General features: G+C 54.1%; 2 protein-coding genes across 2 annotated transcripts; one reads left to right on the forward strand and one right to left on the reverse strand.

Moving 5' to 3' along the window:
* Positions 1-2892: 2892 nt before the first annotated feature.
* On the forward strand, positions 2893-10345 carry MYOC (myocilin). The gene is made up of 3 exons (XM_059673501.1): positions 2893-3633; positions 7389-7514; positions 8940-10345. The coding sequence occupies exons 1-3, from the start codon at positions 3081-3083 to the stop codon at positions 9722-9724; spliced, it is 1464 nt and encodes a 487-aa protein (XP_059529484.1). The 5' UTR covers positions 2893-3080; the 3' UTR covers positions 9725-10345.
* A 2929-nt stretch (positions 10346-13274) lies between these two features.
* Positions 13275-15745, reverse strand: MYOCOS (myocilin opposite strand). Its single transcript, XM_059675047.1, has 2 exons — positions 15519-15745; positions 13275-13419 (listed from the first exon to the last, which is right to left on the reverse strand). Exons 1-2 carry the CDS (start codon positions 15611-15613, stop codon positions 13275-13277), a joined length of 240 nt encoding a protein of 79 aa, XP_059531030.1. The 5' UTR covers positions 15614-15745.
* Positions 15746-18999: the final 3254 nt, after the last annotated feature.

Genomic DNA, 18999 nt, shown 5'->3' on the forward strand with positions numbered 1-18999 from the left:
CCCAATATAGATCAGAGCTTAAATTTTTAAATTCTTGCATCATTTTGGTGAATGGCACAGGGAGGGGCCTTGGCATGGGAAGGTGTGGGAGATGCCACCAGGAGGCGCTAGACTCTCTTTTAACCACCCATTCATGGATTGGCAAGTCACTTAATTTCCAGTTTCCTCTTGTGTAAAATGGGGTGAGTTGTACTTATCTCTCAGATGGTCATAAAAGTCAAAATGAACATGAGCTGGTAAATGTAAAAAAAAAAAAAAATGTTGAGGTACAACGGACTTTCAAAGAGAGAAAGCAACATTTTATCTACTTGTGAACTTTCTCAAAAGCCAAAAGTTTTGGTGTGTGTTTTTGCAGGCCAAGCTCAATCCACACTTTTGCTGTGGTTTCGGCGTATTTTCCGATGTGTTGCTCCTGTGGCGTGAGCCTCTCAGAGACTCTTACCGCCCTTCTAAGCATGTATTTAATTAGCAATAAGTCAAGAATAGCCTTGACTCCACATGAAAGATCCCAAGTGGATTGTGCCCCACCCGTAATTTGTAGACTTTTAGTGTATGAGAAGCTCTTGTAAACATCCCAACACTTCACAGACCAGCCCCCACCCCCCGGGAATAGCTGTTGGGCTGGTTATATGTATCGACTGAGAAAATCCACAGGGACACATGGACTCCTGGGCAACCAAGGCTCCAGGCTCTGATTCCTGCCGATCAGATTCCTACCCAAATGCCCATCGCTATTTCTCCTATTGTCACAAATAGTCTTCTTTAAAAAAAAAAAAAAAAAAAAAAAAAGTATGTTTTTCTTCTTTAATAAAAGCCATGAGAAAAATTTTCCCATAGGAAACTGTAAATGAATAGCGTTCCAGAAAAACCCCAAACGCCCATTTCGCCTGCGCTGTTGCTCTATGGCCACTGCGTGGGCGACAAGGGGAGCCCGGCTCACCCAGAAAAGTCCTGCGCAGCCTAGAGGCTCCACGGTGCCCGGGCGGCTGTGTTCCGGTGCCTCAGGGGCCCTTATGTTCTCTTCTGCAGAACGACGCGTGCGTCCATGCATCCACTGAAAACGCGTTGAGCATCTACATCTGCCAGACACTGGGGGCAAAACGGTGAGCAAAGCAGGCACAGCCCTGCCTTCGCGGGGAGACAGTGTCTCACGGAAGAGCGCATTGCGGGAGAAAACAGCAGCCAGGCAGCCGAAACCCAACGGAAATAAGCAAATAAGCGCAGCCTGCAGTGCAACGGGCCTCGGGGCTGCTGCCCCCTAGCGCCCCCTGCCGCCTCCATCCTGCACGGCAGCGCCTCCCGTGCTGCTCCAACAACAAGCCTAACCCATCTTCCTGGCTGCTGGGAGCCGCCCTGGCTCCAGGCGCCAGAAAGGACATGGAGGTGGAACGCGGTCACACACCGGAGGGGACCGTGTTTCCTGGGCGGGAAGGCGGTCTCCATGTCCAGGAGAACAGCAGGAGGTGGGGGAGTGCGCGCCTGGCCCCAGGGGGCGCGGGAGGCAGGAAGGTGAAGAGGGCAGGCTGAACCGACCAGATGTTCATTGCTGCTCAGGGAGCAGGGAGTTTCCTGTGTCTTGCAGGGAGCCCTTTTCTCTGCTTTGGGGAGAATATGTCATTCTCTCTCACGGAAGGCTGCGGTTTCACAAAATCACTGTAAAACGCCGGGGCGCGCACACGTGTTGCTCCAGTGAAGGCCTCTGCTTAATTAAGGGAGGAGAGGGAGCTAGCTCATTTCCTAGAGCATCGGTTCCTGGGGGAAAGCGACCGGAATCTTTCGTCTGTTCTGGGCAACCCCTGGGCGTTGGGTGGACCTGGCGTATGCGAGCAGGTGGAAAACCTCAGCATCAGGAGATGCCCGCTTTCCCCTGGCTCTGCCACATGTGGGCTGTGTGACCCGGGCAAGCCCCTCTCCTTCTCTAGGCCTCGGTTTTCCCATTGGAAGGGCCCCTGTGGCTCTGGCATTCCATGCAGGCTTTGGGGGGTGGTGATGGGGGGCCAGCACAGGAAGGCGGATGAGCAATCCTCATCACGTTGAGCCCCAGGGGAAGAAAGGATGGCGAACCACCATGACGGAGGAAAGCTCAATGAAGCCAACGGCCACATGTTCTTCTCCTAACCACGTATAGTGGCTTCTGCCAGGAACCATAAAGAACACACACACACACACACACACACACACAGTGGAGACTAATATTGACATTGGTCCCTGTGATGCAAGACTGGCATAAGAAAGTAGAAGAACAAAGAAGAAAGAAGAAGAAAGTTCTTCCAAAGCTCTGGCCGATAGAGTGTTGTCCCAATACACCAAGGTTGTGGGTGAGATCCCCAGTCAGGGCACATACAAGAATCAACCTATGAATGCTAAGGAAGTGGGACAACAAACTGATCTCTCTCTCTCTCTCTCCCTTCCCCCCTCTATCTCTAGAATCGATTAATAATAATTTAAAAAGTTCTCCCAGAGACACCCCCACACTTGTTGTACAGCCAGGGACCAGGGAAGAATTCTGCCCCCCCTCCCTGAAGCCTGGTGGCCCCCTGCCGTGTGCCATGTGCCTGGCTCTGCCCCTGCCACTGGAAGAGGGACTGTGCTTCAGGCAGGTCTGAGTCCCCGGCTCCTAGCACAGTGCCTGACACAGAGCAGGCTCTCGACAAAGTCTGCAGCATAAATGGAAATAGGAGCTGGAAATAAACCTTGTTGAAATCCGCCCACAGTAGTCATGCTGGATGCAGTGGGCACGTGGGAGGGTGTGTGTGCAAATTGGTAGGGGAGGGGTAGAGGGATATTATGGGGACGTGCGATGCATGAAGTGGGACTTTTTTAAAAAAGAAATTCAAAACAGACTTCTGGAAAGTCATTTTCTAAGAGTCTTGCCGGCAGTGTGAAAACAACCCTCTTGTGCGTGGCCCCACCCGGGGCCACGTGGCCACCTCTGCCCCCTGCAGGGCTGGTTCCCAGTATATAGGACCCGGCAGGGCCACCCAGCCGGGCACCTCTCCTGCGGGGGAGCCTTCCAGAGGGAGCCTCGCCCAGCCTCTGCCCCGGGACCCCGTGCACAGCTCTGCAGCCACGGGCCCAAGATGCCAGCTGTCCGGCTACTGCTTCTGGCCTGTCTGCTGTGGGGTGTGGGGGCCAGGTCAGCCCAGCTCCGCAAGGCCAACGACCGGAGTGGCCGATGCCAGTACACCTTCAGCGTGGCCAGCCCCGCTGAGTCCAGCTGCCCCGAGCAGGGCCAGGCCATGTCAGCCATCCAGGACCTGCAGAGAGACAGCAGCAGCCAGCGCGCCGACCTGGAGAGCACCAAGGCCCGGCTCAGCTCCCTGGAGGGCCTCCTCCGCCAGCTGACCGGGGCCCCGGCGGCTGGGCCCTCGGAGGGGCCGCCGAGGGAGCTGGACGCCCTGATGAGGGAGCGAGAACAGCTGGAAAGCCAAGCCCGGGAGCTGGAAACGGCCTACGGCAACCTTCTCCGGGACAAGGAGGTGCTGGAGGAGGAGAAGAGGCGGCTGGGGGCAGAGAACGAGGATCTGGCCAGGCGGCTGGAGAGCAGCAGCCAGGAGATAGAGAGGCTCCGGAGGGGCGAGTGTCCCCAAGCCCGCAGCACCTCTCCGGATGTGCCCCCAGGCTCCAGGGAAGGTAAGAAGGTGGCAGCGTTCAGGGTGACCCGTCACAGGTGGCCCAGGTTCGCCCTTCCTGCCCTCCCCTTCCTCCCAGAAGCCACACATCAGCTCGAGGCAGACGGATGAAGGAGGGCAAAGCTATGGCGTTCACCTGTTCCTAGCAGTTTACCTCCCGATGGTTCCATCGAGGTTAGTGGTGCCCGATTGTGCCTGCCCGCGACAAAGTCCTCACGGCCCACAGCAAAGGGAGAGCGGAAAGGACAGGGGAGAGGCACCCGGGGGCAGGGGCAGCGGGTGATCCTTTTCAGAAAACGCTCCTGCTGTGAATCTGTGCTCAGAGCGGCCGATTCCTACCTCCTGGGGTTAACGTGGCCTCCATTGATGAAATGGCAAGAGATTTCTGAAATGATAACAGGTGACCCGTGTCCTTCCTTGGCAGCGTAGACGCAGCAGGAACCCTTTGTCAGTCCCGGGGGTGCTCTTTGGAAAGTTGTCCTCCGCTTGGCCCCATCTGAGACCCTCCGCACCAGGGCACCAGGCCACCAGGCCACGCCTCGGGGAGGCTTCTGCTGAGTGAGATGCTCTGTGTCCCTCGCGGCCCTGCGGGTGGCGAGTCTGCGTGTGCACCGGGAGGGCGAGGGCGGGCACGCTCTCCCCGGCAGTGGGGGAGACAGTATTGGCGGCACTTTTTGTGAAATTGTGCCCCCAGATGTTCACTGTTGAGTACATCGTCCCATCAGGGGGACACAAGCAAGCCCACCCAGGTGTGGGACAGTTGGTCAGTCTGGACTCTTCAGAGATGTTACAGTCAAGATTGGAGGGGACGGGAGAGACACGGTCACCAAAGGCAGGTTTGCCCCTGGATTGGCCCTGCATCCAGGGGGGAAGAGCTGCCCGGGGCGGCGGGGGGGGGGGGGGCGGGCAGGGGTGATTGGTGAGGAAACGCGGAGGTGGACTGCTGCTGAGGGGGTTGTCCCGGATTCGTGTTAGGTTTCCTGGGTGAGATATGGTCTCGTGGTCAGGAGGGGTCAGGGGGTCTGCAATGTACTTTCAAGGGATTCGGCAAAACAGTAACCACGGTGACTCAGCAGGGCAGCGGAGGCCGGTCCCAGCGGCAGACACCTGCACCGGGCGGGTTGCCACAGCAGCGGCTGGGAAAGGTGGGCAGGATTCGCCGCGGGGACACCAGGTCCCCCACAGGCGCTGAGGTTTCGCCCCCTCGCCTACAGGCTGGAGCTAACAGCCCCCCTCGTGGGATGATCACCCAGATTAGAAACCGTGGGGCTGGGTCTCCAGCGTGGAGCAGCCCCCCAGGAAATGGACTGTCGCTACAAAGGGCCTCTTTTGCCTGAGCTCCACTAATGTCTTAAAAGGTCATTTAATGATCAAAATGTCAACATGCGCATAATGGTTCTATAACACACGCTGATTCCAGAGAACGGGCGTGTTGGGATAGCACCCAGCACCCAGCACCCAGCACCCAGCTAGTCTTCCCTTTCCTCGAGTACCCGTGACGACCTGCAATTATGTGGCACCCCAATTTTTCTCCATCCTCTCCATTTATGCAACACTGACCTAACTTTTCAGGCAAGGACAGAAAACAGCTGTAAAAATCATTATAATGTCATTTGCCTATATATACTATACTCATGCAAATTAATAAATTCTGTTTCTGGGTTAATCTCCCTACGTGTCTATAAAGCAGAGATAAGGTAGATAGAGAAGACTATGCAGATTTTCAGAGTTTTGTAATCGACATGAACATTGCACCCTAGAAGGACTACATTTTAATAGAAGCCAAGCCCTAACCATGTTGAGGTGTCTGATATAATGAAGTCCTTAATATTTTCATAACCTCTTTTTGTTTTTCCCCGTATTCAGAATGAGATATGATTTTGAAACATTCCTGAAAAATTTTTTGTTTTGACACATCCTTAGGGAAGACCATGTTATTTATACTTCGAGCTAAGAATACTGAGGCTCAGAGAGGTTGAGTAACTTGCCCAAAGTCACACAGCAGGCACCTGGCAATACTGAGCCAGGAAGCTAGGCCTTCCAAGCCCAGTCCAGGCCCCTTCACACAACTGCTTCCCTGCCTTTAGGACTTTGGACCTGGAACCTTGCATCCTCTCCCACAGGCTTCGGTCCTCACGCCAGGCAGCTCTGGTCTGGGAGTCTGCCTGTTGCCAGATGCTCTGGCTGACACAACCAAGAAGAAGCCAGCCAGCGGGCTTCTATTCCAGCCAGCCCACCTGCCAACTGAGAGCTGGCCTCGCAGTCACCCTGGAAGCCATGCCCTGACATTATGTTTTATGGTGATTCTTGTTTACTTCTAAAGCACTTGAGGTGTGGCTCCCGCAGAGTGTGGCGGAAAAGGGGAGGGAGCAGAGGGAGAAAGGGAGACAGAGAAACATCTCTGAGGCTTTTGTAAACCCTCTGGTAACAAGCTGGTTAAGTTGGGGACATTTCATATCAAGAGTCGGTTGTTTCCTTAGATGACATTTGTTAAGGCTGGGACTGGAACCGGGAAGGGTGGCGGATAGAAGAAGCCGCAGGGGAGCCTGGCCGGGCGGCTTTGCTCTCTAGAGAGGTTACAGGAGAGACACTGACCGAGGCCGGCTGCTTTTGCTCACTGGGAAGTCAGAGAAAAGGGGGCCTTGGGGACAGGGTCAGGGGTACCCAGACGAGCTGCTGCTGCCCATTGCTCCCCTGGTTGCAAATCTCACGGGGACCATTGGGGTTTAGGAGATGCACCCCTGTGGGGGAAGAGGAAGGGGTAGGAAAGGTGTGGGCTTGCTCCCAGGAGGGCGAGCTCTATAAAGAATGACTAACAACGATAAAGGAGTCACCGTGAGCTGTAAGTACACTCTCCATGGCACCCTCGGGCTTGAGGAAGGACACACTTAAAGGAGTTCGGGCCTCAGGAGGAAGGTGGGGTTCAGCCCATCAGATGGTGGGGAAGGGGGCCGGAGCTGGTCCAGAGCTGCAAAGGCCACCTCCCACGTGCAGGTGGAGCGGCCAGCAGCCTGTGGCTGCGGGCCCAGGGGGTCAGTCACAGGCTGCAAGAGCCCGGCAGAGCCGGGGGGCGGGGCGTGCAGGGACTCCGGGCTCCGTGATGCGAGGGCTGTGGAAAGGTCATGGCCAGGCCAAGGCTTCCGGGGCCCCACCCGGTGGGTTCACACTCAGGCTACCAACCAGCCTCCCCTGAGGACTGAAGATCTGCTCCCACCACGCCCCTCCAGCGCCCTCTACTGAGAAAGCTTAACACTTCCAAGGAGAAACGCTGCTTCTTACAGGAACGTTTGCCTATGGAAAGGGGGGGAAAACACCCAAATCATGCCGGGGGCTGTTCATCGTCGAATCGCGGGCACCCCAGGAGAAGCCGAGGGCCTCCCCAATACCCCTGAATCCACACCCTGTTCCTATTCAGAAATCAGGCCTTCGAGTGGGAGTTATCTTAACGGAGCACAAGCTGCCTTTAGTTTATTTTAAATGTCCTACTCCTTGCTCGGCACATTGCTATGCAGTTTATTATTTGTGAGCTTTTTATCACGGAATTTTCCCAATATTCTCCAAAGTGGAGAGAACGATAGGAACCCCAGCTCCCAGCTCCGACAGTTGTCAGCAAAGTCCAATCCTATCCTCCGTCCCCCCCCCCCCCCCCATTTACTATCTTCAAACGCATCGTTGGAAGCCTGTTGAGATGTCATCCTCCGCCCAGTCACCAGGCACTCTTCCTCACGTGGATATTGTCTCTTTCTTTGAATATAGCTTCTAGGTGGAATCCGGAGAACGTGGACTTCCAGGAACTGAAGTCAGAGTTAACCGAGGTTCCTGCTTCCCGCATCTTGAAGGAGAGTCCGCCTGGCCACCCCGGGAGCGCCGGCGGGGACACTGGTATGAAGTTAAGTGTGTTCTCCTCCGTCCCCACGTGGCCTTCATCTGCATCCAGTCCTGTGTGCTCCCTCTCCAGGGCAAATCCGACTTCCCCCCCAAGGCCTGTGTCCTGTCACCCACACTGGGGATCGCGGGCCGGGCCAGGCTGGGTCAGGCTGGGTCAGGTTGGGCTGGGTCGGGCTGGGTTGGGCGGGGCTGCACCTGGGAAGATGGGAGATGTGTCTGTTTCACCCACGCGATTGTCACCTTGACTTGATTACTCATGAGCAATGAAGTTTGTCAGTGGATTCTTCATATCTTATCTCAGGGCCAGACAGACACCATTGACCACACAGGCTGTCACTGAACTTTGGGTCCTTAGGAAGCGTAGAGTGACCCCACTTGAAGGTGTCCCGAGAGCCTGACGTTAAGACAAAGACTGCGGTTTTCAGAAACGGTGACTCTCCGTGTTCTTGACAATAATTGCTAGCACTGCAGGTCATGCCTGGGGATGGGGCACTTGGAAATATTCAAAATACGATTCCCTGAGATACGAGCACCTTCTCTAAGGAAACTGAAGGTTCCTCGTCCAGTACAGAAACTTAGGATTCTGCTAAATCTAAGTTTCTAACCACCTCTTCATTGCGTGTTTAAAATTATATTCAGATTTTATTGTATTAAAATGATGCCTGAAATATAGGGTCCATCAGTCAGGGCTTGTAAAACTCTAGCGATTGTTCTAATGACCTGATTTCTGTCTTTATTTATTTATTTATTTTTTAAATAACAAGATGAATCAGACATGAGAGTCATAAAGAATAATACAGTGCACACACATGCGACCCTGGCCAGGGCGAGTCAGATATGACAAATACAGCCCGGAGCCCCAGGGCAGCCCCTGTCAAGGTTCAGTTCTGACCACGTACAATCACAACCTGTCCTGGCCGTTTCCTCTAACCAAGCGCTGAACGTGTCTAATGACACTGGGGACTTACAACAGCCCCTCTACCAGTGGTTCTCAACCTTCTGGCCCTTTAAATACCGTTCCTCATGCTGTGACGCAACCATAAAATTATTTTTGTTGCTACTTCATAACTGTCATGTTGCTACTGTTATGAATCGTCATGTAAATATCCGATATGCAGGATGGTCTACTGCGACCCCTGTGAAAGGGTCGTTCGACCGCCAAAGGGGTTGCGACCCACAGGTTGAGAACCGCTGCCCTCTACCCAAAGCACTATCATTATCCCCTTGACCAATGAGAGGACAGAGGCCGAGTTGGCAAAGTAACCGACTGAAAGTCACACAGCCCGCAGGTGGCGGAGCCAGGATTTAAACCCGGGCGGTCAGTGTCTGGGCTCCTTCCTGGCTTGTGCCGGCTCCACCAGGTGGAGAGACGACGGTGAGTCCATGTGTTTTGTGTTTTGTTTGTTTTTAATTCACCAGGATGCGGGGAGCTGGTTTGGGTGGGAGAGCCCGTGACTCTGAGAACAGCTGAGACCATCACGGGCAAGTACGGGGTGTGGATGAGAGACCCCAAGCCCGTCTACCCCTACACGCAGGAGACCACGTGGAGGATCGACACGGTGGGCACCGGCATCCGCCAGGTGTTTGAGTACAGCCTCCTCAGCCAGTTCTTGGAGGGCTACCCTTCCAAGGTGCACGTGCTGCCCCGGCCGCTGGAGAGCACGGGCGCCGTGGTCTACGGGGGGAGCCTCTACTTCCAGGGGGCTGAGTCCAGGACGGTGGTCAGGTACGAGCTGACCACCGAGACTGTGAAGGCCGAGAAGGACATCCCGGGAGCCGGCTACCACGGCCAGTTCCCGTATTCCTGGGGCGGCTACACGGACATGGACCTGGCCGTGGACGAGTCGGGCCTGTGGGTCATCTACAGCACGGAGGAGGCCAAAGGCGCCATCGTCCTGTCCAGGCTGAACCCCGAGAGTCTGGAGCGTGAGCAGACCTGGGAGACGAACATCCGTAAGCAGTCCGTGGCCAACGCCTTCGTCATCTGCGGCACCTTGTACACCGTCAGCAGCTACTCGTCGCCCGACGCCACTGTCAACTTTGCCTACGACACGGGCACGGGGAGCAGCAAGGCCCTGGCCGTCCCGTTCAAGAACCGCTACAAGTACAGCAGCATGATCGACTACAACCCCCTGGGAAAGAAGCTCTTCGCCTGGGACAACTTCAACATGGTCACCTACGACGTCAGGCTCTCCGAGGCGTGAGAGGCAGGCACGCTGGGTCAGGAAGGGCGGCGGGAGAGGGCGTCCGGGGGTCCCCAGGGGCCGGCCGGCCAAAGCCCAGCAGCTGTCCTGTGCGTCCCCCGCTTTCGCGAATCCAGGAGAACGCGCCCCCTCGCCGTCACTGTGGTGACGGCGGGAATAGCCATCCGGGCCCTTTGTTTCCTAATAGATACTAGTAGATACGCTTGTCTTTTGTCAGCTCTTAAAGGGGTGTTTAGCCAAAATCGTCGGAGTTCCCTGGTGATTTGGGGCAAACGCTGTCACGTGCAGTCGTTTCTTCATGAAAACCACAAGGCTTTTTGTAAGTGGCCTCCCCTGGCTAACGAGGGTGTTTGGAGAAGAGTTTGGGGAAACGGGCTGGGATCCAGGTGGACGCTGGGGCCACCCCCTGCGCTCGCGTGCAGTGTGGTTAACACAGGCCACCATGAGAGCAGCCCTTGGGGGGTGGGGGTGGGGGGCCAGGAAGCTCTGTGGCCAGCACTGAACTGGTGTAAGATGCACTGACTCTAGCTGCTTCTCATGCTTCAGGTAGAGAGCAGGTGGGCATGACATCCCCTTTGCCCGTGCAATAAAACGATCGCACATGCCATCCTCCTCGGATATTGTGGGATATTTTGCATAAGAGACGAGTATACAGATTCCAACCATCAGAGAATTCCTTTGGGTTGGCAGCTGGGATGGCAGGATGCTCAAGGGGTGTGTGTGTGTGTAACAGAGGTGTCACCTAGGATGACACCTGGCAAACACTGGAACATACATCTTCCCAGCCCCATCTCCTGGCCCTCTTGGTCCTTCCAGAATCAACTTTTCATCTTTCCTCAGCTCACCCTCTCTTCACCCTAACTCCACTTCGGTCCTTATTTGCTGGCATGAGTTTCATAAACCACCACGTCAGGTAAGCAGACCGTACAGCGTTGTTTTTTAATAACTGAACTTAATTTCTATCTCGAGGTGCCGTCGTACTTAAATGGGCAGAACACCTTCTCTTGGCAGTTCTGCTTGGACTGTGTTCCGCTAGCTTTTGCAGTCAAGTCAGGGGTTTCCTCTTCGCCATTCTCTTCAGGGTGGCCCTGGCGGTTGAGATAAGCGAGGGAGGGGGCACCCAGCAGGAGGGGAGGCTCCAGGCAGAGTTAGTTACTCATCACACCTGGCCTTAGTCACCAGCACAGATCCCCGTGTTGGCTGCTGACACCGTGTGTCCATACCCAGTTCCAGCTCTGGCCTCCAGCCCATCGGCTCACTGTGTTTCTCTAGCCCGTCCTGTGTCCCACCGGGGACACCGGCACGTGTCCGAGCTCGCCTGTGTCGTCGGACACTCAGGGTCTCGGGCCCTTCCCCCCAGACAGAGCTCAGGTTGCCCTGGTTGTCCTGCTGGTGAAGAGTCACTTCTCCTGAACTTGGCCACCAACACATGCTTTACCCAGAACAAGCAGACGTCGCTTCTGCTTTCTCATGCCCCAAACTATCTGGGACCCAAAGGCTTGTCAAGAACGCTCTAGAATTTAAGCTTTTTCCTCTCTGGGGTTCCCTGGCTTCCCCTGCACTCACCCCCGACACACACACACACACACACACACACACACACACACACACACACACACAGCTGCTTCTGTCCACGTCACCGTGGCCTTTTTCCTGGATTACTCTGAAGTGTGTGCTCCCGCCCCATGAGACCCAAGCTCCACTCAGCGGCCAGTGAGGCCCACTGAAACGCAAGCCAGACCGCGCCTCTCCTTTCCTAAACACCCCTCCCCCCCCCCACGGCTTCCCATTTCACACAAAGTCACAAGCAGAGTCCTTGCCAAGCTCCTCCCTGCCCCCCCATCCCCACCCCGCACTGTGACTGCATCTTCTAATGTCTCCTGATTCCTTCCACTCCAGCCAAGCCCTAGCACCTACTGTCCTTTGAACAACCAGGCACACGTGGGTCCTCAGGGCTATGCACTGGCCCTTCCCGCTGGCCCTGATGCCCACCCACATGTCACCTTCCTAGGGTGCCCTCCCCAGACCACCCAATCTAAGCTCGCGACTGCTGCCTCCTCTGCCACCTCTGATTTCCCTTACCCTGTCGTCCTATTTTAGAACGGCTCCCCGCATCATCCCCGACATGATACAGTCCACTCTTTACACTGTATACGCTTTTCCGCACTGAAGCGTGAACCCATGGGTGCAGGCCTGAGTCACTCTTTTCAACAATGTGTCCCTGGGGCCCTGCCCAGCTGGCACAGGACGTCCTCAAATGAGCAGAAACCGCCCTGAAACTTACTCAGAAACAACGGGAAATAAAACCGCCCCCAGAGTTCGTCTGTTAGCCCTTCTCCCCGTCCCCCTCCTTGTGCCGATGCTGCATTGACTGTGGCCGTGGACAGGCCCCTCGGCCTCTGGCCCAGACACCAGCACCATCCAGTGTGGTAGCCACCAGCCTCGAGTCACTACCGGGCTGTTGAAATATGGCTAGTGTGACTGAGGAAGTAAATTTTCTATTTTATTTCATTTTAATGAATTTAAGCTTAAGTGGCCACATGTGGCTAGTGGCTACGCTATTGGACAGTGCAGGTCTGTTTCCTCCCGGGACTGAGATGACGTCCTGTGTGGGACACCCCACGGGCAATGCCAGGTGCCCATGGTGCACCCCCCACGCCCCGGACGCCCGTTGCTGCAGCAACCACAGGTGAGGAACCTGACTTCGCACCAACACCACAGCCGCTGGCTATGCGGGTGGGGGAGGGGCGGGGTCACAGGACCGGAGCACATGTTAAGGGCCAGCGTGGTGAGAGAACACCTACCAAGACTCTATGAAGAAGAGGATGATATGAAAGATGGCACCTAAGGACGTTTCCCACACGATCACGTTAGTGATGCTCTCAGGCTGTTGAGAGAGCCGTGGGAATCCTTCCTGGTGCTTTGGGATCAGTGGGAGCCCGGAGTTTGGAGTCTGAGTAATACACTTCTCCCCAGTGAGGTCCCTGCTCTCGGCTGCTATTCAAGGTACAATCCTTCTGTTACTGAGCTTGAAATTCACTTAAATCTCCTAGGAGCAAACTTTGAAACTATTGCCCATACATGTGAAATGCCACCCGCCTCGCACCAGCGCCGGAGATGCGATGCAGCTCCCTTAGGCCACAGGCCATAAACTTGCCATGTCTCAGGCTGAGTTTCGAAAATCCAAACACCTCAGGGTTCTCTGGAGCTCGGATCTGGAAAGTCTCAGAGGCCTGGGCTTGTCATCATCCAGATTTAGTAACAAACATTGAGGCCTGATTGCTTTTTTTTATTGTTTTTTTAAATTCAAACAGCATGACTGAAATTAAAGATAAATATATACACATATCAGAGACGTGGCTTGAAGAACCAAAGATGAGCTATAGCATTTGTGAGAATAACAACGGGCAACAGTGGGTGAGGAGAAGACGACAGGAAAGAGAACAAAGACCTTCCAAGACAGTCTTCCATGACAACCCCAGGCCCCCCCCAAACCGTCCTCTGGGTTTTATGTCCAAGTCCATTTCAAAACAACTGACGTATTGCGTGCCTAGGAGACTTCGGGGTCCTCAGCTGGAGAGGGAGGTGGGGCTGGGGGGAATGGGGGGTCGGCCATGTCAGGGAAAGGGACTTGATCCAAACCCTTTGGCTTCCTCATCAGGGCTTCCTCACCTTCCTTGGTAAGCATCTCTTCTCTGGGAGGAAAGGCATCATGAATGGTATTTTAAACAAAGACAGGATTTTTTAAGAGAAGGAAAAAAAAAACCCCTCAGTCCCCAGCCCCAAAAGACAGCCACTTCCTGACTCATCCACAGACGCCGATAGAGCTGCCACCTGGTGAAAACGAGCCTCACGCTAGTAGACTTTAACTGCGAGTCAGCTCGTCTCAGAGGGAACTCAGCTGTCTGCACGGGTCCCGTGGAACCCGTGGCCCTGGGTCCACCCCTACCAGCCAGCTCTCCAGTTTCAGCCCAGGGCAGGCTCGACCTCAAGGTCTCATTGGCATCCCAGCTTTTCTCCGCCAGCTCAGTTCTAGGCTCACTTCCCTTCTCCTTTCTGCCTAACTTACCTCCACCCCCATCCCACCCAGGGCTGGGCAAACCCTGCCTTCAAGGAACTAGACTAGCCCATCAAGAGCTCAAAGACCCAGATTGAACTGTCCCCTGACCGCCTGCTTTGTTCCGGGGACTAGAAATGAACGAGATACGAAGGACATGCAGATTCTCAGCCCAGGAAGCTGAGACACGCAGCGATTGGACCCCTGTCCTGTGGCCCGTAAAAGGCAGGACCAGAATGCAGACTCAGACCTCCCGACCCCAAGTTCACTGCCGTATCTCTCAGAGCTGAAGCCCACTGTTGCTCAGTGGAGGTGGGGTGATGGAGAGGGTCATGTGTGGGCTAGGAAAGGCCCCAGGATTGAGTGGGGAGGGAAGTCTATTCCTTCTTGCGTGGATGTCAGAGCACAGTGGCCACAGCCCCCAATCCAAGACAGTCTAAACCAGTGGTTGCCATGTACACCAATCACTAAAGGTTTCCAACACCCCACATCCCTGTGAACTAAGAAATTGCACCTAATTCACTACTACCTTATATTCCAATAAACTCTAAGGTCAACAAGCGTTGTGAACAATATTGGATAGAGGTCCATATTTTAAATCAATATTTCCAAAACAGTTTTGGCTAACTTATCAGGTTTAATAAAGTCATCATTTTTAAACTGATACCCAACCTGACAACTCAGAAGGGTCCGCCCTGCCAATGTTTGTTCTTTATTCCTATTTCCTGTATTAGCATTGCTTCAGTGCAGGCTTCTTTGCAGAACCTCGAGGGCCACATTCCTTAAGACTAGAAAATATAACTCATCAACCCACATAACCGACACGAGTAACAGGTGGGCATCGGCTGAGTGAAGAGTCCTACCGGCTCCCTACCGGCTCCCTCCAGCTCCTGTCCCTCCACCAGGAGATTCAGCTTCTCCACAGAACCACCCCACACTCAGCAGGGGAGGCGTCTGGCCGCACAGGGGTTTGCATAGAGCTCAGCTTTAGTAGAAATGGGGGTCCCCGTGTTCGGCAGGCACTTTTATCCACAGATGTCTTCAGACCCGAGAGAGGAGGGCCTCCCTCCCTCCCACAGCGACCCCTGCAGGCTCGCCAGATTTAGCCAAGGAAAACACAGGGCCCCAGTTCATCGGGCAATTCAAATAAACCACTGATTGTTCACTAGAAGCATGTCACAAATATTGCACAGGTGTGCTTCGGCCAAAGAAACTTTTTGTTGTTTGTCTAAAATGCAAATGTAATTAGGAACCCCGTGTTTTACCTGCCCACCCTACCTCCAGCGGCAGGCACACGCTCTCCTTCAGGCGAGTCAGCTGTGAGGTGTCTCCTTTCTAAGGGCACCATGAACATGGTACTGGGCACCACGCTGGTCTCAGGGAAGGAGACCGCGTCCCCACAGGAGCTCACAGCCTTCGGAATAACGGCGATGGCTTCAGGGGTTTGCTGTGCCCAAACTTTGCAAAGTCACGCATTTTTATACTAAGAGGGGACCTCATAACTTACCAAGGTGACCACCCCAAATTAAGAGCCACGGATCTGAAATTCATCCCAGCCCCTTACCATCACCTCTGGAGGAGCCAGGTGGGAAAGGTCTGTTCCCCCCCAAGTGGGCGACAAAGCAGTTTCTCAGTCACAAAATCTGTCTCCTCCCTGCCACGGGCGAACACATTTGAATACATTGACATTCGCCAGCGTCTCCCCTCCCCACCCCACTGACCGCAAGCTCTGCGTACCTGGTGGTCATGGTGAACCTGCGTCTGGCCACCTCGGACACCAGGTCCTTGTAGGGGAAGCTCACACCGTTGCCCAGGAGGCTCTTCTGCGCCATGGCCTTGTGCTCAGAGGATTCGAGGGATTTAGATTCAGTTCACCTGTGAGTCTAAAACACAAGCACCAGCTACACAGGCATCAGGGTGAGAGGAAATCTGCCGGTTCCAGCCTGGCAAGGTTTGCAGAGGGCTTTCCCTGCCTCGGGGGTCCTTCCTGCAGCGGCCCCCAGCCCCAGGCCTGCCCGGAGGCAGGGACTTCCTCAAATACCTGCCCTGGGGGAGGGGGGAGGTCCTCTCGCCCCTGAGGGAGGACAGGCTTTCTTCCCCCATCTTGCAATATGGCAATGGAGGCCCAGAGAGGTGAACCGACTCTCCCCGGGTTGCACAGCTGAGCCCTGAATGGTGCTGCTTCCCCTCAAACGGGGGCCACTGGCACAGAGCCCACCTCTCACAGGCCTGTTGGGCATCGCTGACACCTGCCCAGCTTTCCTCCCGGGGCACTTACCTTCTAAAGACCGGGAAGGCGACACGGACAAAGCTGGGGCTCGGGCCCAGGCTACTCGCTCAGCTGTGTGCCTGTCAGACACCTGAGGCTCGATATTGCTAACAGAAATCATAGCGGCCACCCACTTAGTGCCAGCCCCTAGGGGGTGTCCTCTCACAGGACCTGATTTGATAACCACAGTACCTCTGCCAGGTCGGTGCTAAGGTCCCCATCAAACAAAGGGTGCGGGGCCGGGGGGTGGGGGTGGGGGGAGGGGGCGGGTGAGCAGCGGAGAACTCCTGCAGCTCCCCCAGGGCCACGGGGCTGGAATCTAAACCTAGGTCCGCCTGGCTTCAGACGGTGCTCTCTCCACAGGGCTGAGCAACCCTCATGTGGGCTCGGCCTCGGAGGAGCCAGGCCGGTCTTCTGGCTGAAAAGTTGGTTCTTAAGAGGAAGCCCCGATGACTTACCTTTGGATGCCAGATCAGCTCAGTCTAGAACCCCTTCCACACCTCAGCTCATGTCTTTAGGGTAGACTCTGTGCCCACATTCCAGCTACTCCACCTCCGGGGAAGGAAGACTGACCCGCCACACCCACGGCCTCACCTGTCTTTTATCCTCCTGAGGCCTCTCCCCCAGGAACTTGAGTTAATGACAGTCATTTGCGCCCTTAGACATTAGGTAGCAGCTGATACAAATGATCCCTGCAGCAGTGGAGAAATCCCCAACCTGCGGCCTTGCGGCCGGAGAAGGTGGGTCTGAAGAGCAGAGCGGGAAGGGCATTCTGCCACCGGGGCGAGCAGGAAGCACCAACGCAGAGGCTGGCGAACATGACAATAGCTACTGACTACAGTTTGAAGCTGAGTCATGGACACCTCCCCTCCCAGCACCATCAGCACCTCTGAGCCCACCCTTCTGGTGATTGACAGCACTCCTGCTGAGGTGGCAGGTGCTTTGGCTTTGAAAAGAATTGACTGATGGCAGGGCTCCCACCTTTGAGCTGAGTGATCGTGGGCAAGTCATTTAACTTGGATGAGCCCGTTTTCTTACCTGTAAAGAGGAGTTATACTCTTTTTCCTAGGGCTGTTGTGAGGATTGAGAAAATATTTGCAAAATCCCCTAATTATACGTTTGTGGGTTTTTTGCATTTTAAAATGTTTTTATATATGCGTTTAGCCCAGAGAGGAAGATGAATATATGTGTATGCAAGAGTGTATGCAATTTCCAATTTCCTCACGAATCCAATTTTATACTTTTTGAAAGGAGGCGCCCAATTTTTTCCTCCCTCCTTCCCCAGAGCGCGGCAGTGTTGAGTGCCAGGTGGAAATCCAACAATCACTTAAGCTGAATCAGACCCTGCAGGTGCTGTGCTCCCAGCTGCTTCCTTCCGCCAGAGCATCACCAAAGTCTCCGAATTGTGGAAGGTTGTCAAAGTATAAACAGATTTCTGTGTGGGGCCAGACTGTAACAAGCAATTATTGGACGTCAACCTCAGAAGGAACACGGTGACCGTACTGATTTCTTTAAAAAAAATATATATATTTTATTGATTTTTTACAGATAGGAAGGGAGAGGGACAGAGAGTCAGAAACATCAATGGATGAGAAACATCGATCAGCTGCTTCCTGCACATTCCCTACTGGGGATGTGCCCGCAACTAAGGTATATGCCCTTGACTGGAATCGAACCTGGGACCCTTCAGTCCACAGGCTGACGCTCTATGCACTGAGCCAAACCGGTTAGGGCCACACTGATTTCTTAAAATGGTCTGTTTTATATCTTGTTACTGTGCTGGTGCAATGGCTTTGTGGAGAACTGGGCTTTATCTGGGAGTCCTGGGGAGTCTGTAGTAGTCCAGATGCATCTGAAGTGATTATATGTAAGACTAGTTTAGCAGACATCTCAAAGAAATGCATAGGCTTCATTAAAAGATTGGGTGGGAAATAAATGTATACCTAAAACGAAGCAATTGAGCCCTGGCCAGGGTGTCTCAGCGAGTACAGCGCCGGTCCTCACACGGAAGGGCCGCAGGCTTGATTCCCACCAAGGGTTAAGGGCACATACCTAGGTTGTAGTTCAATCGATGTCTCTCTCCCCTTCTCCTCCCACTCTAAAAGTCAATGGAAAAAATATCCCAGGTGAGGCTTAACAAAAAATGAAAATAAAACCAAGCAATTGAGGCATCCATGATTTTTTATTCCCCCAACGGGCCACTAGTCCAGAAATAGTCGAGGGCTTTTACTTAAGAATCCAAGTGACATAACGTCACATTCATCCCACAACGGAAATGAACTTCTACTTGTCGGATCCCCAGACAGGCTGAAACTCAACAGCACTCTGGGCTTGGGACTGGATGCCAGTCTTCTGTGTACTTCAGAAAACCACAGAGCCCCTGCTTTGTTGTTGTTAATCCTCACCAAAGGCTATTTTTCCATCGATCTTTTAGAGTGGAAGTGAGAGGGAAAGACAGAAACATTGATATGAGGGAAACACATCGATTGGTTGCCTTCTGCACGCGTACTGACCAGGGCTTGGGCCGGGGAGGAGCCAGCAACCACGGTATGTGCCCTTGACAGGAATCGAACCCAAGACCCTTTGGTTTGCAGGCAGACGCTCTACCCATTGAGCCAAACCGGCTAAGGCAGAGCCCCTGCTTTGAGTGGCAACAGCAGACTCAGCCCTACACCTGAGGGTGAGTGAAGACCAGCAGATGGGGGAAGGAATAGGGCCAAGGAATCATTTCTCTGGTGACATGCAAATGCTGAGATGGCTGGTGTAACATTCAGAGTCATCATCCTGTTCTTTTCCATTTCATTTCACGAGCAGAACCTGTGGCATGGGCTTAATCAGAGGATTGGATGAAAAATAAATGTCTTCCTAAAATGTAATCAAATTAAGGTGACTTTCACAAACAGGTGAGCTGTGGTTAACTGCTCACTGCGAGGAAACTGGAAAGCGGAT

The sequence above is a fragment of the Myotis daubentonii genome, chromosome 18 (assembly GCF_963259705.1).
Source record: "Myotis daubentonii chromosome 18, mMyoDau2.1, whole genome shotgun sequence".
NCBI classification, from domain to species: domain Eukaryota; kingdom Metazoa; phylum Chordata; class Mammalia; order Chiroptera; family Vespertilionidae; genus Myotis; species Myotis daubentonii.